The 26,529-nt window shown below is 49.4% G+C and overlaps 1 protein-coding gene across 1 annotated transcript; it reads right to left on the bottom strand.

Annotated features, from left to right (window-relative positions):
* Window positions 1-670: 670 nt before the first annotated feature.
* LOC308144785 (atrial natriuretic peptide receptor 1-like) lies at window positions 671-26,472 on the bottom strand. Its single transcript, XM_080516003.1, is given in 29 exon segments — window positions 671-841; window positions 2,333-2,431; window positions 2,510-2,684; window positions 2,858-2,926; window positions 3,474-3,597; window positions 10,476-10,622; window positions 10,889-11,057; window positions 12,990-13,145; window positions 15,913-16,072; window positions 16,195-16,266; window positions 16,966-17,070; window positions 17,396-17,473; window positions 17,547-17,621; window positions 17,713-17,780; window positions 17,783-17,832; window positions 18,203-18,287; window positions 18,505-18,640; window positions 18,746-18,840; window positions 20,661-20,718; window positions 20,720-20,815; window positions 20,939-21,052; window positions 21,637-21,691; window positions 21,693-21,734; window positions 21,736-21,799; window positions 21,802-21,822; window positions 23,260-23,530; window positions 23,532-23,708; window positions 23,710-23,989; window positions 26,110-26,472. Coding segments are annotated over 28 exon segments (3,165 nt in total). The 5' UTR covers window positions 23,968-23,989; window positions 26,110-26,472; the 3' UTR covers window positions 671-695.
* Between the last annotated feature and the right edge of the window lie 57 nt (window positions 26,473-26,529).

The raw sequence follows: 26,529 nt of genomic DNA, 5'->3' as shown, positions 1-26,529 counted from the left end.
AAAGTATTCAGAGTACTCTATACTAAACCACGTACACAAGGTAATCTAAGTACATAATACTAAACCATGTACACAAAGTATTCAGAGTACTCTATACTAAACCACGTACACAAAGTAATCTAAGTACGCAATACTAAACCATGTACACAAAGTATTCAGAGTACTCTATACTAAACCACGTACACAAGGTAATCTAAGTACGCAATACTAAACCATGTACACAAAGTATTCAGAGTACTCTATACTAAACCACGTACACAAAGTAATCTAAGTACGCAATACTAAACCACGTACACAAAGTAATCTAAGTACATAATACTAAACCATGTACACAAAGTATTCAGAGTACTCTATACTAAACCACGTACACAAAGTAATCTAAGTACATAATACTAAACCATGTACACAAAGTAATCTGACTGCTCTGTACACAGAGTACTCCAAACACCACTGTGTTGCCAGATTAAAACAGAGTACCCTAAATACTGCAATATCAGCCCATTCACTCAGTTTGCTCACGAGTACTCAAACACTGCAATTACTCAACAAGGTAGTACTATACTGTAGATATTATTGTAGATAATTACTGACAGATGCTCGTATTGCATTAGTACTCAGATATCAAATAAAAGACACAAGTAACAAATTAACACTTTATTTTTGCATTGATGTTTTGACTCAGTTCCTTCTGTCCCTCAGGTGGACGTGTCCTCCCCCAGCAGCCAGTACGTCTTCATGTGTCCCTTGCCCTTCACCTCCACCTGTCCTCTGAGCTGCAGCCGGAAGGAGCTGAACTCCGTCAGGACCTGGCGGGTCGCCTCCGACACGTGGATCTTCAGCGCTGCAATGTGACGTCACAACAGACCTCGTGACCCTGTGACCCCGTGACCTCATGACCCCGTGACCCTGTGACCTCGTGACCCCGTGACCCTGTGACCTCATGACCCCGTGATCTCGTGACCCCGTGACCCCCTGACCTCACACTGCATCGCATCACGTCACACTGCACCTGTTGTGTTCTAGAGGTTCTACAGTGTTCTAGAGGGACTCCAGTGTTCTAGAGGTTCTACAGTGTTCTAGAGGGACCCCAGTGTTCTAGAGGTTCTACAGTGTTCTAGAGGGACCCCAGTGTTCTAGAGGGACTACAGTGTTCTAGAGGGACTCCAGTGTTCTAGAGGTTCTACAGTGTTCTAGAGGGACCCCAGTGTTCTAGAGGGACTCCAATGTTCTAGAGGGACTACAGTGTTCTAGAGGGACTCCAGTGTTCTAGAGGGACTCCAGTGTTATAGAGGTTCTACAGTGTTCTAGAGGGACCCCAGTGTTCTAGAGGGACTCCAGTATTCTAGAGGTTCTACAATGTTGTAGAGGGACTCCAGTGTTCTAGAGGGACTACAGTGTTCTAGAGGTTCTACAGTGTTCTAGAGGGACTACAGTGTTCTAGAGGGACTCCAGTGTTCTAGAGGTTCTACAGTGTTCTAGAGGGACTCCAGTGTTCTAGAGGTTCTACAGTGTTCTAGAGGGACCCCAGTGTTCTAGAGGGACTCCAATGTTCTAGAGGGACTACAGTGTTCTAGAGGGACTCCAGTGTTCTAGAGGTTCTACAGTGTTCTAGAGGGACCCCAGTGTTCTAGAGGGACTCCAATGTTCTAGAGGGACTACAGTGTTCTAGAGGGACTCCAATGTTCTAGAGGGACTACAGTGTTCTAGAGGGACTCCAGTGTTCTAGAGGGACTCCAGTGTTATAGAGGTTCTACAGTGTTCTAGAGGGACTCCAGTATTCTAGAGGTTCCACAGTGTTGTAGAGGGACTCCAGTGTTCTAGAGGGACTACAGTGTTCTAGAGGTTCTACAGTGTTCTAGAGGGACCCCAGTGTTCTAGAGGTTCTACAGTGTTCTAGAGGGACTACAGTGTTCTAGAGGGACCCCAGTGTTCTAGAGGTTATACAGTGTTCTAGAGGGACCCCAGTGTTCTAGAGGGACTACAGTGTTCTAGAGGGACCCCAGTGTTCTAGAGGGACCCCAGTGTTCTAGAGGTTCTACAGTGTTCTAGAGGGACTACAGTGTTCTAGAGGGACCCCAGTGTTCTAGAGGTTATACAGTGTTCTAGAGGGACCCCAGTGTTCTAGAGGGACTACAGTGTTCTAGAGGGACCCCAGTGTTCTAGAGGTTATACAGTGTTCTAGAGGGACCCCAGTGTTCTAGAGGTTCTACAGTATTCTAGAGGTTCTACAGTGTTCTAGAGGGACTCCAGTGTTCTAGAGGGACCCCCAGTGTTCTAGAGGTTCTACAGTGTTCTAGAGGGACCCCAGTGTTCTGGACTGTGTGGTTCCTACCCTCTCCAGTCGACTCCATGCGTGACGCCGTGTTGACCGTGTCTCCAAACAAACAGTATCTGGGCATCTTCAGTCCGACCACGCCGGCACACACCGGACCTGAACACCAACACGGCCGCGCCGTCAGTCACAGTAGTACCGTGAAGTTCTGCGTAGTACCGTGTACGGTCGCGGTACCGCTGTGGATGCCGATGCGGAGCCGCAGCTGCTGATTGGCTCGGTGGCGGATTCTGAAGCTCTTGACGGCGTCCAGCAGGCTGAGCGACATGCGGGCCACCTCGCGGCCGTGGAGCTGCCCGTTCCTCACCGGCAGCCCCGACACCACCATGTAGGCGTCGCCGATGGTCTCCACCTGCAGGGGGCAGCACACGGACACACTCAGGCTGCTGTAATGTTAGCATGTAGCAGACTGTTAGCCTGTAGCAGACGGTTAGCCTGTAGCAGACTGTTAGCCGGTAGCAGACTGTTAGCCTGTAGCAGACTGTTAGCATAGCGAGGGACTGTTAGCAGAGTGAGTAGATTCACCTTGTACACGTCAAAGTTGTCAATAATGGCATCGAAGCAGGTGTAGAGGTCGTTGAGGAAGGTCACCACCTGCAGGAGGAACCGTCACAATGATTCCAATGAGCTGAGTTCTACTGACCTACAATCAGGTTCTACTGACCTACAACCAGGTTCTACTGACCGAAAATCAGGTTCTACTGACCTACAACCAGGTTCTACTGACCTACAACCAGGTTCTACTGACCTACAACTAGGTTCTACTGACCTACAACCAGGGTCTAGTGACCTACAACCAGGGTCTACTGACCTACAACCAGGGTCTAGTGACCTACAACCAGGGTCTACTGACCTACAACCAGGTTCTACTGACCTACAACCAGGGTCTAGTGACCTACAATCAGGGTCTACTGACCTACAACTAGGTTCTACTGACCTACAACCAGGGTCTACTGACCGAAAATCAGGTTCTACTGACCTACAACGAGGGTCTACTGACCTACAATCAGGTTCTACTGACCTACAATCAGGGTCTAGTGACCTACAATCAGGTTCTACTGACCTACAACCAGGTTCTACTAACCTACAATGAGGTTCTACTGAGCAAGGCTCTCCTGCCCTACCACAAGGTACTACTGACCTCCATCGGCGTGCTCTCTGCTGACAGGCAGGTAAATCCCACGATGTCACTGAAGTAGATGGTCACTGAGTCGAAGGCTTCAGCCTGAACCGTCTCGCCTCGTTTCAGCTGCTCTGCAACAGAACTGAGACACACAACTGTGGTGAGGTATAGTGGGAGTATAGTTACTGTGGGAGTATAGTTACTGGGGCAGTATAGTTACTGGGGCAGTATAGTTACTGGGGGAGTATAGTTACTGTGGGAGTATAGTTACTGTGGGAGTATAGTTACTGTGGGAGTATAGTTACTGGGGCAGTATAGCTACTGTGGGAGTATAGTTACTGTGGGAGTATAGTTACTGTGGGAGCATAGTTACTGTGGGAGTATAGTTACTGTGGGAGTATAGTTACTGGGGCAGTATAGTTACTGGGGGAGTATAGTTACTGTGGGAGTATAGTTACTGTGGGAGTATAGTTACTGGGGCAGTATAGTTACTGTGGGAGTATAGTTACTGGGGGAGTATAGTTACTGTGGGAGTATAGTTACTGGGGCAGTATAGTTACTGTGGGAGTATAGTTACTGTGGGAGTATAGTTACTGTGGGAGTATAGTTACTGGGGCAGTATAGTTACTGGGGGAGTATAGTTACTGTGGGAGTATAGTTACTGTGGGAGTATAGTTACTGTGGGAGTATAGTTACTGGGGCAGTATAGCTACTGTGGGAGTATAGTTACTGTGGGAGTATAGTTACTGTGGGAGCATAGTTACTGTGGGAGTATAGTTACTGTGGGAGTATAGTTACTGGGGCAGTATAGTTACTGGGGGAGTATAGTTACTGTGGGAGTATAGTTACTGTGGGAGTATAGTTACTGGGGCAGTATAGTTACTGTGGGAGTATAGTTACTGGGGGAGTATAGTTACTGTGGGAGTATAGTTACTGGGGCAGTATAGTTACTGTGGGAGTATAGTTACTGTGGGAGTATAGTTACTGTGGGAGTATAGTTACTGGGGCAGTATAGCTACTGTGGGAGTATAGTTACTGGGGGAGTATAGTTACTGGGGGAGTATAGTTACTGGGGGAGTATAGTTACTGTGGGAGTATAGTTACTGGGGGAGTATAGTTACTGTGGGAGTATAGTTACTGGGGCAGTATAGTTACTGGGGCAGTATAGTTACTGTGGGAGTATAGTTACTGTAGGAGTATAGTTACTGTGGGAGTATAGTTACTGGGGCAGTATAGTTACTGTGGGAGTATAGTTACTGTGGGAGTATAGTTACTGTAGGAGTATAGTTACTGTGGGAGTATAGTTACTGGGGCAGTATAGCTACTGTGGGAGTATAGTTACTGTGGGAGTATAGTTACTGGGGGAGTATAGTTACTGTGGGAGTATAGTTACTGGGGCAGTATAGTTACTGTGGGAGTATAGTTACTGTGGGAGTATAGTTACTGTGGGAGTATAGTTACTGTGGGAGTATAGTTACTGGGGCAGTATAGTTACTGGGGGAGTATAGTTACTGTGGGAGTATAGTTACTGTGGGAGTATAGTTACTGTGGGAGTATAGTTACTGGGGCAGTATAGCTACTGTGGGAGTATAGTTACTGTGGGAGTATAGTTACTGTGGGAGCATAGTTACTGTGGGAGTATAGTTACTGTGGGAGTATAGTTACTGGGGCAGTATAGTTACTGGGGGAGTATAGTTACTGTGGGAGTATAGTTACTGTGGGAGTATAGTTACTGGGGCAGTATAGTTACTGTGGGAGTATAGTTACTGGGGGAGTATAGTTACTGTGGGAGTATAGTTACTGGGGCAGTATAGTTACTGTGGGAGTATAGTTACTGTGGGAGTATAGTTACTGTGGGAGTATAGTTACTGGGGCAGTATAGCTACTGTGGGAGTATAGTTACTGTGGGAGTATAGTTACTGGGGGAGTATAGTTACTGTGGGAGTATAGTTACTGGGGCAGTATAGTTACTGGGGCAGTATAGTTACTGTGGGAGTATAGTTACTGTAGGAGTATAGTTACTGTGGGAGTATAGTTACTGGGGCAGTATAGTTACTGTGGGAGTATAGTTACTGTGGGAGTATAGTTACTGTAGGAGTATAGTTACTGTGGGAGTATAGTTACTGGGGCAGTATAGCTACTGTGGGAGTATAGTTACTGTGGGAGTATAGTTACTGGGGGAGTATAGTTACTGTGGGAGTATAGTTACTGTGGGAGTATAGTTACTGGGGCAGTATAGTTACTGTGGGAGTATAGTTACTGTGGGAGTATAGTTACTGGGGCAGTATAGCTACTGTGGGAGTATAGTTACTGTGGGAGTATAGTTACTGGGGGAGTATAGTTACTGTGGGAGTATAGTTACTGGGGCAGTATAGTTACTGTAGGAGTATAGTTACTGTAGGAGTATAGTTACTGGGGGAGTATAGTTACTGTGGGAGTATAGTTACTGTAGGAGTATAGTTACTGTGGGAGTATAGTTACTGGGGCAGTATAGTTACTGTGGGAGTATAGTTACTGGGGCAGTATAGTTACTGTAGGAGTATAGTTACTGTAGGAGTATAGTTACTGGGGCAGTATAGTTACTGTAGGAGTATAGTTACTGGGGCAGTATAGTTACTGTAGGAGTATAGTTACTGTAGGAGTATAGTTACTGGGGCATTATAGTTACTGGGGCAGTATAGTTACTGTAGGAGTATAGTTACTGTAGGAGTATAGTTACTGTAGGAGTATAGTTACTGTGGGAGTATAGTTACTGTAGGAGTATAGTTACTGTGGGAGTATAGTTACTGGGGCAGTATAGTTACTGTGGGAGTATAGTTACTGGGGCAGTATAGTTACTGTGGGAGTATAGTTACTGGGGCAGTATAGTTACTGTAGGAGCAGAGTTACTGTAGGAGTATAGTTACTGTAGGAGTATAGTTACTGGGGCAGTATAGTTACTGTAGGAGTATAGTTACTGGGGCAGTATAGCTACTGTGGGAGTATAGTTACTGTGGGAGTATAGTTACTGGGGGAGTATAGTTACTGTGGGAGTATAGTTACTGGGGCAGTATAGTTACTGTGGGAGTATAGTTACTGTGGGAGCATAGTTACTGTGGGAGTATAGTTACTGTGGGAGTATAGTTACTGGGGCAGTATAGTTACTGGGGGAGTATAGTTACTGTGGGAGTATAGTTACTGGGGCAGTATAGTTACTGTGGGAGTATAGTTACTGGGGGAGTATAGTTACTGTGGGAGTATAGTTACTGGGGCAGTATAGTTACTGTGGGAGTATAGTTACTGTGGGAGTATAGTTACTGTGGGAGTATAGTTACTGGGGCAGTATAGCTACTGTGGGAGTATAGTTACTGTGGGAGTATAGTTACTGGGGGAGTATAGTTACTGTGGGAGTATAGTTACTGGGGCAGTATAGTTACTGGGGCAGTATAGTTACTGTGGGAGTATAGTTACTGTAGGAGTATAGTTACTGTGGGAGTATAGTTACTGGGGCAGTATAGTTACTGTGGGAGTATAGTTACTGTGGGAGTATAGTTACTGTGGGAGTATAGTTACTGGGGCAGTATAGCTACTGTGGGAGTATAGTTACTGTGGGAGTATAGTTACTGGGGGAGTATAGTTACTGTGGGAGTATAGTTACTGTGGGAGTATAGTTATTGTGGGAGTATAGTTACTGTGGGAGTATAGTTACTGGGGCAGTATAGCTACTGTGGGAGTATAGTTACTGTGGGAGTATAGTTACTGGGGGAGTATAGTTACTGTGGGGGTATAGTTACTGGGGCAGTATAGTTACTGTGGGAGTATAGTTACTGTAAGAGTATAGTTACTGTGGGAGTATAGTTACTGGGGCAGTATAGTTACTGTGGGAGTATAGTTACTGTGGGAGTATAGTTACTGTAGGAGTATAGTTACTGTGGGAGTATAGTTACTGGGGCAGTATAGTTACTGTGGGAGTATAGTTACTGGGGCAGTATAGTTACTGTGGGAGTATAGTTACTGGGGCAGTATAGTTACTGTAGGAGCATAGTTACTGTAGGAGTATAGTTACTGTAGGAGTATAGTTACTGGGGCAGTATAGTTACTGTAGGAGTATAGTTACTGGGGCAGTATAGCTACTGTGGGAGTATAGTTACTGTGGGAGTATAGTTACTGGGGGAGTATAGTTACTGTGGGAGTATAGTTACTGGGGCAGTATAGTTACTGTGGGAGTATAGTTACTGTGGGAGTATAGTTACTGTAGGAGTATAGTTACTGTGGGAGTATAGTTACTGGGGCAGTATAGTTACTGTGGGAGTATAGTTACTGTGGGAGTATAGTTACTGTAGGAGTATAGTTACTGGGGCAGTATAGTTACTGTAGGAGTATAGTTACTGGGGCAGTATAGTTACTGTGGGAGTATAGTTACTGGGGCAGTATAGTTACTGTAGGAGTATAGTTACTGGGGCAGTATAGTTACTGTAGGAGTATAGTTACTGTAGGAGTATAGTTACTGGGGCATTATAGTTACTGGGGCAGTATAGTTACTGTAGGAGTATAGTTACTGTAGGAGTATAGTTACTGTAGGAGTATAGTTACTGGGGCAGTATAGTTACTGTAGGAGTATAGTTACTGGGGCAGTATAGTTACTGTGGGAGTATAGTTACTGTGGGAGTATAGTTACTGGGGCAGTATAGTTACTGTGGGAGTATAGTTACTGTGGGAGTATAGTTACTGGGGCAGTATAGCTACTGTGGGAGTATAGTTACTGTGGGAGTATAGTTACTGGGGGAGTATAGTTACTGTGGGAGTATAGTTACTGGGGCAGTATAGTTACTGGGGCAGTATAGTTACTGTGGGAGTATAGTTACTGTAGGAGTATAGTTACTGTGGGAGTATAGTTACTGGGGCAGTATAGTTACTGTGGGAGTATAGTTACTGTGGGAGTATAGTTACTGTAGGAGTATAGTTACTGTGGGAGTATAGTTACTGGGGCAGTATAGTTACTGTGGGAGTATAGTTACTGGGGCAGTATAGTTACTGTGGGAGTATAGTTACTGGGGCAGTATAGTTACTGTAGGAGCATAGTTACTGTAGGAGTATAGTTACTGGGGCAGTATAGTTACTGTAGGAGTATAGTTACTGGGGCAGTATAGCTACTGTGGGAGTATAGTTACTGTGGGAGTATAGTTACTGGGGGAGTATAGTTACTGTGGGAGTATAGTTACTGGGGCAGTATAGTTACTGTGGGAGTATAGTTACTGTGGGAGCATAGTTACTGTGGGAGTATAGTTACTGGGGCAGTATAGTTACTGGGGGAGTATAGTTACTGTGGGAGTATAGTTACTGTGGGAGTATAGTTACTGGGGCAGTATAGTTACTGTGGGAGTATAGTTACTGGGGGAGTATAGTTACTGTGGGAGTATAGTTACTGGGGCAGTATAGTTACTGTGGGAGTATAGTTACTGTGGGAGTATAGTTACTGTGGGAGTATAGTTACTGGGGCAGTATAGCTACTGTGGGAGTATAGTTACTGTGGGAGTATAGTTACTGGGGGAGTATAGTTACTGTGGGAGTATAGTTACTGGGGCAGTATAGTTACTGGGGCAGTATAGTTACTGTGGGAGTATAGTTACTGTAGGAGTATAGTTACTGTGGGAGTATAGTTACTGGGGCAGTATAGTTACTGTGGGAGTATAGTTACTGTGGGAGTATAGTTACTGTAGGAGTATAGTTACTGTGGGAGTATAGTTACTGGGGCAGTATAGCTACTGTGGGAGTATAGTTACTGTGGGAGTATAGTTACTGGGGGAGTATAGTTACTGTGGGAGTATAGTTACTGTGGGAGTATAGTTACTGGGGCAGTATAGTTACTGTGGGAGTATAGTTACTGTGGGAGTATAGTTACTGGGGCAGTATAGCTACTGGGGGAGTATAGTTACTGTGGGAGTATAGTTACTGTGGGAGTATAGTTACTGGGGCAGTATAGTTACTGGGGCAGTATAGTTACTGTGGGAGTATAGTTACTGGGGCAGTATAGTTACTGTAGGAGTATAGTTACTGTAGGAGTATAGTTACTGTAGGAGTATAGTTACTGGGGCAGTATAGTTACTGTAGGAGTATAGTTACTGGGGCAGTATAGTTACTGTAGGAGTATAGTTACTGTAGGAGTATAGTTACTGGGGCATTATAGTTACTGGGGCAGTATAGTTACTGTAGGAGTATAGTTACTGTAGGAGTATAGTTACTGTAGGAGTATAGTTACTGGGGCAGTATAGTTACTGTAGGAGTATAGTTACTGGGGCAGTATAGTTACTGTAGGAGTATAGTTACTGTAGGAGTATAGTTACTGGGGCAGTATAGTTACTGTAGGAGTATAGTTACTGGGGCAGTATAGTTACTGTAGGAGTATAGTTACTGTAGGAGTATAGTTACTGGGGCAGTATAGTTACTGTAGGAGTATAGTTACTGGGGCAGTATAGTTACTGTAGGAGTATAGTTACTGTAGGAGTATAGTTACTGGGGCAGTATAGTTACTGTAGGAGTATAGTTACTGGGGCAGTATAGTTACTGTAGGAGTATAGTTACTGTAGGAGTATAGTTACTGGGGCAGTATAGTTACTGTAGGAGTATAGTTACTGGGGCAGTATAGTTACTGGGGCAGTATAGTTACTGGGGCAGTATAGTTACTGTAGGAGTATAGTTACTGTAGGAGTATAGTTACTGGGGCAGTATAGTTACTGTAGGAGTATAGTTACTGGGGAAGTATAGTTACTGGGGCAGTATAGTTACTGTAGGACTATAGTAACTGGGGCAGTATAGTTACTGTGGGAGTATAGTTACTGGGGCAGTATAGTTACTGTGGGAGTATAGTTACTGGGGCAGTATAGTTACTGTGGGAGTATAGTTACTGGGGCAGTATAGTTACTGTGGGAGTATAGTTACTGGGGCAGTATAGTTACTGTAGGAGTATAGTTACTGTAGGAGTATAGTTACTGGGGCAGTATAGTTACTGGGGCAGTATAGTTACTGTAGGAGTATAGTTACTGGGGCAGGATCTGGTACAGGAGGTTCTCAGCCTTGCGTTTCTCTTCATGATAAGCTTGAGTTCGTTCCTCCACCAGCTCCTCCAGGTTGTTGGCGTACTGCTCCATGCGGGACAACAGGTTGTCCAGGATGTTGGACCCATAACCTCTGGGGAGACAAGAGGACACAGGAGGAGACAAGAGGACACGGGAGGAGGATGAGGAGACAAGAAGACACGGGAGGAGACAAGAAGACACGGGAGGAAGAGGAGGAGACAAGACAACACGGGAGGAGACAGGAGATATTATTTGGTGTCACAGTAGTAGAATCAGGAGTCAGAGATCAGCGACTGTGAAGGTGGAGGTCAGAGGAGAGTGACATCATGACATCACAGTGCCCCCCCCCCTCACCCCCCCCCCCCCCCCCCTCCCCACCTGTGCTGCTTCCTCAGCAGGATCTTGATGGTGTTGAAGTCCGGCCTCTCGCTGGGCTCCTCCTGCCAGCAGCGCTGCATCAGGACCCCCAGCTCCTCGCTGTGACTGTGGGGGCAGAGCGAGGGCCTGAGGGGGGTGGGGGCCCCCTGCACCACCGCCTGGATGATCTCTGGGGGGGGGGGGGGGGGCATGAAGACACTCTGCAATCACTTCCTTCTTATTGTCTCCTGCCTTTCTGCAGTGATGCTGTTATAAATACTGTGACCAGCAGGAGGCGCCACCTGGTCCCCCTCCCCTCTAGGGGGGGGGACCAGGTGGCGGTTTCAGAACCAAAACGGTTTCAGAACCAAAACTGCAGTAAGCCGGAGCACATCGCACTCTGCAGTCTGACCACCAGAGGGCTCCACACCACTACCGATTCTGGTTCACCTGGTACTAGAGGAGGACCCCTGCTGGGCTCACCTGGTACTAGAGGAGGACCCCTGCTGGGCTCACCTGGTACTAGAGGAGGACCCCTGCTGGGTTCACCTGGTACTAGAGGAGGACCCCTACTGGGCTCACCTGGTACTAGAGGAGGACCCCTGCTGGGTTCACCTGGTACTAGAGGAGGACCCCTACTGGGCTCACCTGGTACTAGAGGAAGACCCCTACTGGGTGCACCTGGTACTAGAGGAGGACCCCTACTGGGCTCACCTGGTACTAGAGGAAGACCCCTACTGGGTGCACCTGGTACTAGAGGAGGACCCCTACTGGGCTCACCTGGTACTAGAGGAAGACCCCTACTGGGTTCACCTGGTACTAGAGGAGGACCCCTACTGGGTTCACCTGGTACTAGAGGAAGACCCCTACTGTGTTCACCTGGTACTAGAGGAGGACCCCTACTGTGTTCACCTGGTACTAGAGGAGGACCCCTACTGGGTTCACCTGGTACTAGAGGAGGACCCCTACTGGGCTCACCTGGTACTAGAGGAGGACCCCTACTGGGTTCACCTGGTACTAGAGGAAGACCCCTACTGTGTTCACCTGGTACTAGAGGAGGACCCCTACTGGGTTCACCTGGTACTAGAGGAGGACCCCTGCTGGGTTCACCTGGTACTAGAGGAAGACCCCTACTGGGCTCACCTGGTACTAGAGGAAGACCCCTACTGGGTGCACCTGGTACTAGAGGAGGACCTCTGCTGGGTTCACCTGGTACTAGAGGAGGACCCCTACTGGGCTCACCTGGTACTAGAGGAGGACCTCTGCTGGGTTCACCTGGTACTAGAGGAGGACCCCTACTGGGTTCACCTGGTACTAGAGGAAGACCCCTACTGTGTTCACCTGGTACTAGAGGAAGACCCCTACTGGGTTCACCTGGTACTAGAGGAAGACCCCTACTGGGTTCACCTGGTACTAGAGGAAGACCCCTACTGGGTTCACCTGGTACTAGAGGAGGACCCCTACTGGGTTCACCTGGTACTAGAGGAGGACCCCTACTGGGTTCACCTGGTACTAGAGGAAGACCCCTACTGGGTTCACCTGGTACTAGAGGAAGACCCCTACTGGGTTCACCTGGTACTAGAGGAAGACCCCTACTGTGTTCACCTGGTACTAGAGGAGGACCCCTACTGGGTTCACCTGGTACTAGAGGAAGACCCCTACTGGGTTCACCTGGTACTAGAGGAAGACCCCTACTGGGTTCACCTGGTACTAGAGGAAGACCCCTACTGTGTTCACCTGGTACTAGAGGAAGACCCCTACTGGGCTCACCTGGTACTAGAGGAGGACCCCTACTGGGCTCACCTGGTACTAGAGGAGGACCCCTACTGGGCTCACCTGGTACTAGAGGAAGACCCCTACTGGGTTCACCTGGTACTAGAGGAGGACCCCTACTGGGCTCACCTGGTACTAGAGGAGGACCCCTACTGGGCTCACCTGGTACTAGAGGAGGACCCCTACTGGGTGCACCTGGTACTAGAGGAGGACCCCTACTGGGATAAACTCCTTCCCTGTTTGATCTTGTTGTGTGTGTGTGTGTGTGTGTGTGTGTGTGTGTGTGTGTGTGTGTGTGTGTGTGTGTGTGTGTGTGTGTGTGTGTGTGTGTGTGTGTGTGTGCACGGACCTTTCGGGGTGAGCGACTGATGGTGGAGGTGGTAGACCCCCCGGAGCAGAGCCACCTCCTGCAGGATGACCCCGAAGCTGTACACGTCCCCCTTCTGGGTCCCACAGGGGGGGGGACAGTTTGTCCTCAGCAGCTCCGGAGACGTCCACAGTTTACCTTTCCAGTGGACCGACGATAACAATTAGCATACATAATGAGCCTCACACTGCCAGCCAATCAGAAGTGTCCTCATGATGACACAGAGTCTGAATCTCCAATCAGCCAATCACGCGCTAATGCTGGTCACCATGGTGATTCCACAGTGTAAAAAGAAATGTACGTTTACGTTTGCAGTGAAAACGCATCGTTTTTTTTTGTATTTTGGTTTCAGAAAAGATGAACATTTCCTGAAAATGATGTCCGTTTCCACGGTAACCAGGGAAACAATGCAGTTTTCATGTTGGGCCACTAGTTGGTGCTGTTGTTCGTTTTGTAATGAAACCACACACACACACACACACACACACACACACACACACACACACCGGCTCTGAACGTTAATAATGGGAAAATATCGACATTCTACTGGACAGATCACAAGTTGGATTGTTATTACAGTGACTGTCAAAATAAAAGTACCAAGTTGGATTGTTCTTACGGTGACTGCCAAAATAAAAGTACCAAGTTGGATTGTGCTTACGGTGACTGTCAAAATAAAAGTACCAAGTTGGATTGTTCTTACGGTGACTGTCAAAATAAAAGTACCAAGTTGGATTGTTCTTACGGTGACTGCCAAAATAAAAGTACCAAGTTGGATTGTGCTTACGGTGACTGTCAAAATAAAAGTACCAAGTTGGATTGTTCTTGCGGTGACTGTCAAAATAAAAGTACCAAGTTGGATTGTGCTTACGGTGACTGTCAAAATAAAAGTACCAAGTTGGATTGTTCTTACGGTGACTGTCAAAATAAAAGTACCAAGTTGGATTGTTCTTACGGTGACTGTCAAAATAAAAGTACCAAGTTAGATTGTTCTTACGGTGACTGTCAAAATAAAAGTACCAAGTTGGATTGTTCTTGCGGTGACTGTCAAAATAAAAGTACCAAGTTGGATTGTTCTTACAGTGACTGTCAAAATAAAAGTACCAAGTTGGATTGTTCTTACGGTGACTGCCAAAATAAAAGTACCAAGTTGGATTGTTCTTGCGGTGACTGTCAAAATAAAAGTACCAAGTTGGATTGTTCTTACGGTGACTGTCAAAACAAAAGTACCAAGTTGGATTGTGCTTACGGTGACTGCCAAAATAAAAGTACCAAGTTGGATTGTTCTTACGGTGACTGCCAAAATAAAAGCACCAAGTTGGATTGTTCTTGCGGTGACTGTCAAAATAAAAGTACCAAGTTGGATTGTTCTTACGGTGACTGCCAAAATAAAAGTACCAAGTTGGATTGTGCTTACGGTGACTGTCAAAATAAAAGTACCAAGTTGGATTGTTCTTACGGTGACTGTCAAAATAAAAGTACCAAGTTGGATTGTTCTTACGGTGACTGCCAAAATAAAAGTACCAAGTTGGATTGTTCTTACGGTGACTGCCAAAATAAAAGTACCAAGTTGGATTGTTCTTACGGTGACTGCCAAAATAAAAGTACCAAGTTGGATTGTTCTTGCGGTGACTGTCAAAATAAAAGTACCAAGTTGGATTGTTCTTACGGTGACTGCCAAAATAAAAGTACCAAGTTGGATTGTTCTTACGTGACTGCCAAAATAAAAGTACCAAGTTGGATTGTTCTTGCGGTGACTGTCAAAATAAAAGTACCAAGTTGGATTGTTCTTACGGTGACTGCCAAAATAAAAGTACCAAGTTGGATTGTGCTTACGGTGACTGTCAAAATAAAAGTACCAAGTTGGATTGTTCTTACGGTGACTGCCAAAATAAAAGTACCAAGTTGGATTGTGCTTACGGTGACTGTCAAAATAAAAGTACCAAGTTGGATTGTTCTTGCGGTGACTGTCAAAATAAAAGTACCAAGTTGGATTGTTCTTACGGTGACTGTCAAAATAAAAGTACCAAGTTGGATTGTTCTTACGGTGACTGTCAAAATAAAAGTACCAAGTTGGATTGTTCTTACGGTGACTGCCAAAATAAAAGTACCAAGTTGGATTGTTCTTACGGTGACTGTCAAAATAAAAGTACCAAGTTGGATTGTTCTTACGGTGACTGTCAAAATAAAAGTACCAAGTTGGATTGTTCTTACGGTGACTGTCAAAATAAAAGTACCAAGTTGGATTGTTCTTACGGTGACTGCCAAAATAAAAGTACCAAGTTGGATTGTGCTTACGGTGACTGTCAAAATAAAAGTACCAAGTTGGATTGTTCTTGCGATGACTGTCAAAATAAAAGTACCAAGTTGGATTGTGCTTACGGTGACTGTCAAAATAAAAGTACCAAGTCCCAGGAGAACGTGGACTGGGAGTCATGACTCCACAGAGGAAACATTGTCTCTACTGAGCATGTGCAGAACTACTAGTTCCTATGGCCAAGGTGATCAGGACCAGGACCAGGACCAGGACCAGGACCAGGACCAGGACCAGGGTTTCCCCAGTCTACTCAGGACTGAGCTCGAGTGTTTCCAGAAGCGTTTTCAAAAAGTTCCACCTTAGGAAGTGCCTTTCGCAAAGTTGTGTGTTCCCTGGTTCTGAGCATGACGGTGTGTAACCCCCCCCCCACCCCACCCCCCCCACCCCCCCCGTCCTGCTGTCGCCGTGGGAACAGACCAACCAGCTCAGGAAGTTTCAGTCCCACAAAAACCTTTTTACTGCAGAGAAAACAAACCTGATGACAGAAACACGACCTGGTGTGTTAATGTTTGTCAAGGGGAACACACATCTGTGTGTGTGTGTGTGTGTGTGTGTGTGTGTGTGTGTGTGTGTGTGTGTGTGTCCTACGTGCGCAGTAAGCGTGTGTGTCCTCAGTGTAGCAGTTGGTCCTCAGACTCTGCAGACCGTAGTCGGTGATTTTCAGGACGAAGCGACTGTCCACCACACAGTTTGAGGACTTCAGGTTGCCGTGGGAGACGATGACACTGTTGTGGAGGAAGGCCATCCCCTGGAACACACACACACACACACACACACACACACACACACACACACACACACACACACACACACCGAGGTGAGACTGTCGTCTCAGCGTCTCCGTGGCTCAGCTCAGCAGGGGGTTGTTACCTTGACGATGTCGGTGATGAGGGAGTATCTGAACATCCAGTCCAGAGTGATGCTGTCGCTCTCCATCAGGTCCTGGAAGGTCCATACCGCAAGTCTGTCACCGCCAGTCCAACACTGCTACTCAGTCCTACAGTCGCTCTAGAACCACCCTACAGTCGCTCTAGAACCATCCTACAGTCACTCTAGAACCATCCTACAGTCACTCTAGAACCACCCTACAGTCGCTCTAGAACCATCCTACAGTCGCTCTAGAACCATCCTACAGTCGCTCTAGAACCATCCTACAGTCGCTCTAGAACCACCCTACAGTCACTCTAGAACCACCCTACAGTCACTCTAGAACCATCCTAAACCCCCTCTAGAACCATCTTAAACCCCCTCTAGAACCATCTTAAACCCCCTCTAGAACCATCCTACAGTCGCTCTAGAAACACCCTACAGTCGCTCTAGAAACACCCTACAGTCGCTCTAGAACCATCCTAAACCCTCTCTAGAACCATCCTTCAGCTACATCCACCCTACAGTCGTCCTACAGCTTTCTATACCCACCATGTCTTCTCCTGTTGCTAGGTTACAATATCAACTGCTACATTCCTCCCAGTATTAGTTGATAGAGGGGCCACTGGGCCCCCAGAGGGGCAGCAGGGCCCCCAGAGGGTACTACCAGGGGCCCCCAGAGGGCACTACCAGGGGCCCCCAGAGGGGCAGCAGGGCCCCCAGAGGGTACTACCAGGGGCCCCCAGAGGGCACCACCAGGGGGTCCCAGGGTACCTGCAGACTGCCTCGGGGGCAGTACTCGGTGATGATGCACATGTGGGCCGGGTCCAGACAGGCGCCGATGAAGCGGGTCAGGTGTTCGTTCTGGACGTCTCGCATCTGCATCAACGCAAAGGTTGCTGGTTCAAATCCCAACATAGAGTCAGGGGCAGGGTCAGCAGGTTGTCAAGATGAGGGTCAGTGGGCCGGCAAGGCAGCCGGTTGGTCAGTGGGTCAGCTGGTTGGTCAGTAGGTCAGCTGGTTGGTCAGTAGGTTGGTCAGTAGGTCAGTAGGTCAGCTGGTTGGTCAGTAGGTTGGTCAGTAGGTCAGTAGGTCAGTAGGTCAGCTGGTTGGTCAGTAGGTCAGTAGGTCAGTAGGTCAGTAGGTCAGTAGGTCGGTCAGTAGGTTAGTAGGTCAGTAGGTCAGTAGGTCAGCTGGTTCTCACATGTTTCAGCTCAAACAGAACCTTCCTGGTCAGCTCGATGCGTTTCTTGTTGAGGTGTTTGATCGCTGCCAGATTTCCCTGCAGGACATGAAATGATCCAGTTACCAGTTTACTCGTAACACCGTCACCTGGCCAGCAGACCCTGCCTCACCTTGTAGTACCCCGTCTGGGTGTAGATCTGGAAGGTTCCCTCCATGGTCATCAGGGAACCACAGTTTGACCCTTTCTACAAGAAGAGTCACAGCAAGAGTGACCATCACCACATAATACTACTAGTACTACTACTAGTAGTACCAGATGTACAGCAGGTGTGTCACCATGGAGACGGTCAGTCTGCTGCAGGTTCTCTTCAGGACTTTGTTCATGTCGCTCATCTGGACGTCGTCCAGGACAAGCGCCAGAGCTGAGCTGAGAGCTCCTTCTCCAGCTTCAGCTTCCTGGGACACAAGAGACACTGAGGACCAGAGACACTGAGGACCAGAGACACACTGAGGACCAGAGACACACTGAGGACCAGAGACACACCGAGGACCAGAGACACTGAGGACCAGAGACACACTGAGGACCTGAGACACACTGAGGACCAGAGACACTGAGGACCAGAGACACACTGAGGACCAGAGACACACTGAGGATCAGAGACACACCGAGGACCAGAGACACACTGAGGACCAGGACAGACACTGTTGCTGCCATCAGTCCCACCAGAGGGAGACAGTGTGTGTGTGTGTGTGTGTGTGTGTGTGTGTGTGTGTGTGTGTGTGTGTGTGTGTGTGTGTGTGTGTGTGTGTGCGTGCTGGTTCTCACCTGTACATGAAGACGGCGACGATGAGGAAGATGATAAACACAAAGCAGATCACCATGGCAACCATCTGATGCATGGTAACGGTACCTGGGAAGAGAAGAACCACCAAACTGAACTGGAGTTTGTGGGTTTGTGAGGACCAGCTGCAGGTTGTGTGTGTGTGTGTGTGTGTGTGCGTGTGCGTGTGCGTGTGCGTGTGCGTGTGTGTGTGTGTGTGTACGTGTGTGTGTGTGTGTGTGTGTGTGTGTGTGTGTGTGTGTGTGTGTGTGTGTGCGTGTGTGTGTGTGTGTGTGTGTGTGTGTACGTGTGCGGCAGGCTGGGTTTTCATTCTTGAAGCCACACTCGGGGTCGTCTGTCGGCGGAGCTCCTCCAGGCCACTGGAAGTCCAGACCGGTCTGCAGGACCATCTGCTTCACACTGCTGTTATACACACACACCACCTGAACACACACACACACACACACACACACACACACACACACACACGTGGTGAGCAAGGCGCCATGGCGTGGAGCCTGGCGACTGACTCTCCGGTCGTGTTTCACCTGGAACTCGCCGGTGTCGACGTCCGTCATGTCCCACACGGCGAAGTCCACCTCCCTGTCCCCCATCTCGTCCATGTGCACCTCCCCCATCACTCCTGCACACAGACACACATGGCAACGGGGCAACGGGGCAACGGGGCAACGGGGCAACGCAGTGACAAATAAAACATCCAATTCAATTTGATTTAGCTCCAACTATCCTACAGAAATATCAACACAGCAGTTTGTGGCCGCCGGCGGGGACGAATCGGCGGGACGACACTTTGTCGTCATGAACACGGTCGTCATGGTGACGGGGCGACGACCGGGTGGAGGTGGGTGGAGGGACGCCTGTTGGTTCACCTCAGAATCATCGCCATCAGGCCTCGGGGAACTGTGACGCACCGGCCGGCCCAACGATGGCTGCTGACGTGTGTGTGTGTGTGTGTGTGTGTGTGTGTGTGTGTGTGTGTGTGTGTGTGTGTGTGTGTGTGTGTGTTTAAGAGCAGCTCAATCTAATTAGGACACACACGCGGGGGCGATGGATGTGCTAAGACGACCCCCCACGGTGATTGATGGCTGTTTCCTCTGCAGCTCCAGCGACAGTAACCGGGTAATCTAATGAAGGTAATCAGATTACTGTTTGGTTCCAGCTGTGTCCTTCCTGCAGTGTCGTAGTGAGGACATTCGTTTCCCTCTGCCCCCCTCTACCCCCCCCCCCCCCCCCCCCCCCCACTCTGTGTCCACTTGGTGTCCCCTGTCTGTCCTCACGTCCACGTCCCTCTCACAAGTTAACACACCAAACCAACACTTTACACCCAGGGACCAATCAGAGAGCAGAGAACCAATCAGAGAGCAGAGAACCAATCAGAGAGCAGAGAACCAATCAGAGAGCAGACATTCTGTTTTGTTCTGCAGGAAGGAGAAGAGCGAGTCACAGGCCGACGTTTCCTGTCTGGGTTGGTGGTTTGATTCCCGGGTGGCTCACTGGTTGGTTCCCACAGCTGGTTCCCATGAAGACGCCAACACACTTCAGCCCTGAGAACATGTGTGTTCCGCTCCGGTTCCCAAGGCGACCTCACACGGCCCGCAGACTCCTGATTGGCCGTCAGGACCTTCATGACCTGCCACTGCTCTCTGATTGGCCCGAACACCATCCTGGCCCCGCCTCCTGGTGGACACACTAAGTTCTCACCTCCACGTGAGTCACTGGGAACTCTGGGAATTTTGAGAACTCAGAAACCTCTGGGAACTTTGGGAACGCTGAGAACGCTGGGAACTCTGGGAACTCTGGGAACTCTGGGAACTCTGAGAACTCTGGGAACTCTGGGAACTCTGGGAACTCTGAGAACTCTGAGAACTCTGAGAACTCTGGGAACTCTGAGAACTCTGAGAACTCTGAGAACTCTGAGAACTCTGGGAACTCTGGGAACTCTGAGAACTCTGAGAGCTCTGAGAACTCTGGGAACTCTGGGAACTCTGGGAACTCTGGGAACTCTGAGAACTCTGAGAACTCTGAGAACTCTGGGAACTCTGGGAACTCTGAGAACTCTGAGAACTCTGAGAACTCTGGGAACTCTGGGAACTCTGGGAACTCTGGGAACTCTGAGAACTCTGAGAACTCTGGGAACTCTGGGAACTCTGGGAACTCTGAGAGCTCTGAGAACTCTGGGAACTGAGAACTCTGGGAACTCTGAGAACTCTGGGAACTCTGGGAACTCTGGGAACTCTGAGAACTCTGAGAACTCTGAGAGCTCTGAGAGCTCTGAGAACTCTGGGAACTGAGAACTCTGGGAACTCTGAGAACTCTGGGAACTCTGAGAACTCTGGGAACTCTGGGAACTCTGGGAACTCTGGCAGTGAGCACACGGCTGCGGGACTACAAACATGGAGGGACTGTTCCCTGTGGAAGATCACCTCAGGTTCATGTCCTCACCTGGAAAGGTTCTGTTCCACATCTTGCGGGTCAGTATGTCCCCTCTGGGTCTCTGCACCGGTCCCGGGCCCCGGTCCCTGCTGACTCAGCGTCTCGTGCAGGGCCCGGGAGAACAACATGAGTCCGTCGTAGAACCCCCCGGCGATCAGGTTGTACTGACTGGGAACAGACACACCAGACCACAGAACAGCTGGATCAGGATCAGGACTGGGGTCAGGCTCTGGATCAGTATTGACATTAGGATTAGGACCAGTTGAGGACCAGGTTAGGACCAGTACCACTGAGTCTGTGATGGTGAAGTTGAACATCTTCTTGGCGTTCTTCTTCAGGGCCTCAGTAAACTGCAGGTACTGTGGAGTCTGAGGCCGGTGGTACGTCAGAACCTTCACGCTCTGCAGGGGACAACGGCACGTCATCAACCAACATAGCGCTAGCTGGGAGCGCTAGCTGGGGGTGCTAGCTGGGAGCGTAGCTGGGAACGTTAGCTGGGAACGTTAGCTGGAGCGCTAGCTATGAGCATTAGCTGTGAGCACTAGCTGTCAGCAATAGCTTGTGAGCATTAGCTGTGAGCGTTAGCTGTGAGCACTAGCTGTGAGTGTTAGCTGTGAGCATTAGCTGTGAGCACTAGCTGTGAGCATTAGCTGTGAGCGTTAGCTGTGAGCGTTAGCTGTGAGCGTTAGCTGTGAGCGTTAGCTGTGAGCACTAGCTGTGAGCGTTAGCTGTGAGCACTAGCTGTGAGTGTTAGCTGTGAGCATTAGCAGTGAGCATTAGCAGTGAGCATTAGCAGACTTTCCAGCAGGAGGGAGAGTCAGACTGGGGGGACGGGGGCGGACTAGGGGGGACGGGGACGGACGTGGTCACAGAGCTGTGGGAAAGCTTCATTCTGGACCAGAATCCGATCCAGGATGTGGTCTGGAGTTTGGCTCAGGACCTGGGGGGCGGGGGGGGGGGCAGTAGAACCAGAACCGGGACTCACCCTGAAGGCTTGGCGGGCCGCGTAGTCGTCCCGGTCCCCTCGGAACCAGGCCTGACGGACCGCCGCCCTCCAGACCTTCTGCAAACAGGTTATGAAGAGAAGACGTAGTCCTTCAGGTCCACGCCGTCCCTCCAGAACTGGACCAGGAGGGTCCGGAGGACGTCCAGGGACAGCAGGTGTACACCACTGAAGAAGAAGAAGAAGAAGAGAAGAAGAAGAAGAAGAAGAAAGAAGAAGAAGAAGAAGAAGAAGAAGAAGAGAGAAGAAGAAGAAGAAGAAGAAGAAGAAGAAGAAGAAGAAGAAGAAGAAGAAGAAGAAGAAGAAGAAGAAGAAGAAGAGAAGAGAAGAAGAAGAGAAGAAGAAGAAGAAGAAGAAGAAGAAGAAGAAGAAAGAAGAAGAAGACGACGACGGCTATATGAACGTCTGTGAGGTGGACGGATCAACAGACCAGGTCCTCGTCAGACCAGGTCCTCGTCAGACCAGGTCCTCCTCAGACCAGGTCTTGGTCAGAGCAGTTCCAGATTGTTTCCATAGTGATAATCACTGTACAGCCGAGTCCATGTTGGTGTTGTTTTTGTAAATCGCCCAAAGAAACTCTCTCTCCCACACACACACACACACCACACACACACACACCACACACACACACACACACACTATGAAACCACACGTGGGAACAAGTTGAAATGTTCTCAGCGCTCTGAGAAAGAAAACAGACACAGTCCCAACAGTCTAGAGCAGCGTCTCCAGCTCCGGTCCTGGAGGGACAGTGTCCTCCAGGTTTCAGTCTCTCCCTGAATCTAATGATGATGTCATCACCAAGGGTGTGAAAAAGCCCAATAACGAGCCCCTCATTGCGATCAGGTGTGCTGCAGGACCGGGGTGGGACACCCCTGGTCTACACAGTCCATATGATCCACACAGTCCAGCCTACAGTCCACACTGTCCACTGTCCACAGTCCACACAGTCCACACTGTCCTCTGTCCACACTGTCCACAGTCCACATTGTCCACAGTCCACACAGTCCACACTGTCCACTGTCCACACAGTCCACCGTCACACTGTCCACTGTCCACAGTCCACACAGTCCACACTGTCCACAGTCCACACTGTCCACACTGTCCACACAGTCCACACTGTCCACTGTCCACAGTCCACACAGTCCACCGTCCACACTGTCCACAGTCCACACTGTCCACTGTCCACACTGTCCACAGTCCACACTGTCCACAGTCCACACTGTCCACTGTCCACAGGTCCACACAGTCCACCGTCCACACTGTCCACAGTCCACACAGTCCACACTGTCCACACAGTCCACAGTCCACACTGTCCACAGTCCACACTGTCCACAGTCCACACAGTCCACACTGTCCACACAGTCCACACTGTCCACTGTCCACAGTCCACACAGTCCACCGTCCACACTGTCCACAGTCCACACAGTCCACACTGTCCACACAGTCCACAGTCCACACAGTCCACAGTCCACACTGTCCACAGTCCACACAGTCCACACTGTCCACAGTCTGTTCAGTCTTTCTCATGAGGGACGGTCTGGGAGGAGACCCCGAGTCGAGGACTGTGGAGGAACTGAACTCTAAACCAGAACGGGCGCTGACCTCGGCCGTTGTCCCGGATGTCCTGGACCAGGGCCTGGTAGTTGACGTCCTGCAGACGGTAGTGGTACGTGGAGATGTTCTGCGCCTCCAGAACCTTGAACACGCCGTCCACGGCGAAGAAGCAGGGCCCGTCGTCGTTGTCGTCGTCCACGTTGGTGAAGAGCAGGACGGCCTGGTGGCGCCAGCCGAACGTCTCCTGGATTTTGGCGGCGAACTTGCCGAGCTTCTTGTGGGTGGGGCCGGTGTTGGTGACCGCCCCGAAGTCCTCGAAGGGCCCGGGCCCGGGCGCCGGCCGTCACCATGGGAACGTCCCAGTGCGTGGTGAAGCGCGCCACCGGGTAGGACGAGTAGTCGCAGCCGGGCCCGATGAAGGCCCAGGGCTCGTGGTAGATCTGCAGGTCCACGGCCGCCAGCGGCGCCATGGAGTTGGAGCAGAACCCCTGGCGGTTTCTCCGAGTTCCGGTAGAGCAGCCGCAGCTTCAGGCCCGGCAGCAGCGAGGGGTCCGAGTTGATCAGCTCCAACGCCTCCAGCAGCGCCGGCGCCACGCGAGGCCACGCCCACGCATAGTCTGTGTTTGACAGGGGCAAGATGGCCGCCAGCGTGACCTCCTGGAGACCGTCTGTGGTGTTGTCGGGCGAGAGGGACAACGCTGCCGACTGTGCGAGGAGAAGGAGGAGCTGGAGGGAAGGGCGTGGCCAGGGCAGCATGACAACCAGCCTGTCAGACAAACTGCAGGGGAAATTAAATGACCTGTCAGACACCTGAGGGAAAAACAAACAGCTTGCAGACAAAATGCAGGGAAAAACAAATGGCCTGTCAGACAAAATGCAGGGAAAAACAAAACAGTCTATCAGACAAAACTACAGGGAAAAACACCCAGCCTGTCAGACAAAGTGCAGGTGAAAACACCCAGCCTGTCAGACAAAGTGCAGGTGAAAACAAACCAGCCTGTCAGACAAAGTGCAGGTGAAAACACCCAGCCTGTCAGACAAAGTGCAGGTAAAAACACCCAGCCTGTCAGACAAACTCCAGGTGAAACAACCAGCCTGTCAGACAAAGTGCAGGTGAAAAACACCCAGCCTGTCAGACAAACTCCAGGTGAAAACACCCAGCCTGTCAGACAAAGTGCAGGTGAAAACAACCAGCCTGTCAGACGAACTCCAGGTGAAAACAAACAGCCTGTCAGAGAACTCCAGGTGAAAACAAACAGCCTGTCAGACAAACTCCAGGTGAAACAAACAGCCTGTCAGACAAACTCCAGGTGAAAACAACAGCCTGTCAGACAAAGTGCAGGTGAAAACAAACAGCCTGTCAGACAAACTCCAGGTGAAAACAAACAGCCTGTCAGACAAAGTGCAGGTGAAAACAACCAGCCTGTCAGACAAACTCCAGGTGAAAACAAACAGCCTGTCAGACAAAGTGCAGGTGAAAACACCCAGCCTGTCAGACAAACTCCAGGTGAAAACAAACAGCCTGTCAGACAAACTCCAGGTGAAAAACACCCAGCCTGTCAGACAAACTCCAGGTGAAAACACCCAGCCTGTCAGACAAACTCCAGGTGAAAACACCCAGCCTGTCAGACAAACTCCAGGTGAAAACAAACAGCCTGTCAGAACAAACTCCAGGTGAAAACACCCAGCCTGTCAGACAAAGTGCAGGTGAAAACACCCAGCCTGTCAGACAAACTCCAGGTGAAAACACCCAGCCTGTCAGACAAACTCCAGGTGAAAACACCCAGCCTGTCAGACAAACTCCAGGTGAAAACAAACAGCCTGTCAGACAAACTCCAGGTGAAAACAAACAGCCTGTCAGACAAACTCCAGGTGAAAACAAACAGCCTGTCAGACAAACTCCAGGTGAAAACACCCAGCCTGTCAGACAAACTCCAGGTGAAAACACCCAGCCTGTCAGACAAACTCCAGGTGAAAACAAACAGCCTGTCAGACAAACTCCAGGTGAAAACAAACAGCCTGTCAGACAAACTCCAGGTGAAAACACCCAGCCTGTCAGACAAACTCCAGGTGAAAACACCCAGCCTGTCAGACAAACTCCAGGTGAAAACAAACAGCCTGTCAGACAAACTCCAGGTGAAAACAACCAGCCTGTCAGACAAACTCCAGGTGAAAACAACCAGCCTGTCAGACAAACTCCAGGTGAAAACAAACAGCCTGTCAGACAAACTCCAGGTGAAAACAACCAGACTGTCAGACAAACTCCAGGTGAAAACAACCAGCCTGTCAGACAAACTCCAGGTGAAACACCCAGCCTGTCAGACAAACTCCAGGTGAAAACACCCAGCCTGTCAGACAAACTCCAGGTGAAAACAAACAGCCTGTCAGACAAACTCCAGGTGAAAACAACCAGCCTGTCAGACAAACTCCAGGTGAAAACAAACAGCCTGTCAGACAAACTCCAGGTGAAAACAACCAGCCTGTCAGACAAACTCCAGGTGAAACACCCAGCCTGTCAGACAAACTCCAGGTGAAAACACCCAGCCTGTCAGACAAACTCCAGGTGAAAACAAACAGCCTGTCAGACAAACTCCAGGTGAAAACAACCAGCCTGTCAGACAAACTCCAGGTGAAAACAACCAGCCTGTCAGACAAAGTGCAGGGAAATGGACTCCAGGTGTTTGGGGGCTCTGAGGGATGGAGGACTGTTCACTGAGGAAGAGGCTTCAGTCTGTTCACTCTGCCGTTACCATGACGACCATCAACCCAGGATGGGCTGATAGTTGTTATAGGGTTTCCATGGTAACCGACTGCAGGAGCGCGCGGCTGATCAAGCAGAGCTCGACAGCAAAACTACTCAAACAAACAAAGTTCATGAAAGAGCTTGTTGTTGTTTACCTGGACTCGGGAGGCAACGTTGTGGCTCGTTTTCAGGATCCAGTGAAGAAAACGATCCGAAACAGCAAAAAGAAAAAAAAAGAAACTTGAGAAAAAGAGAAAAAAGAGAAGAAAACGTGGCTCCGGTTTCCGTTTTCCCTCCGCCGGGTGACTTTGAAGAACCGTCCCGGTCCTCGCGCGGGTCCGCGGGCCGCCGCTTTGTCCTTACCTTGCGCGCTCCCGCAGCGCGTCCTCACGACGCAACAAACAACAGAAACAACAACAACAACAACAACAACAACAACCAGCAGCGGCTCCAGGAGCTCGTTTCCGCCTCGCGTCCCCGCAACGTTCCAGCTTCTTCCCCGCGAGCACGTGGCGCGCGTGCGTGAGCCTGCAGAGGGAGTTGTTCACTTCACTCCACTTTCCTGGATGGGGCGC

This window comes from Blennius ocellaris, assembly GCF_963422515.1.
Source record: "Blennius ocellaris genome assembly, chromosome: 20".
Classification (NCBI taxonomy): Eukaryota; Metazoa; Chordata; class Actinopteri; order Blenniiformes; family Blenniidae; genus Blennius; species Blennius ocellaris.
Note: the sequence above shows the minus strand (reverse complement) of the source record. Positions and strands in the feature narration are given on the sequence as shown.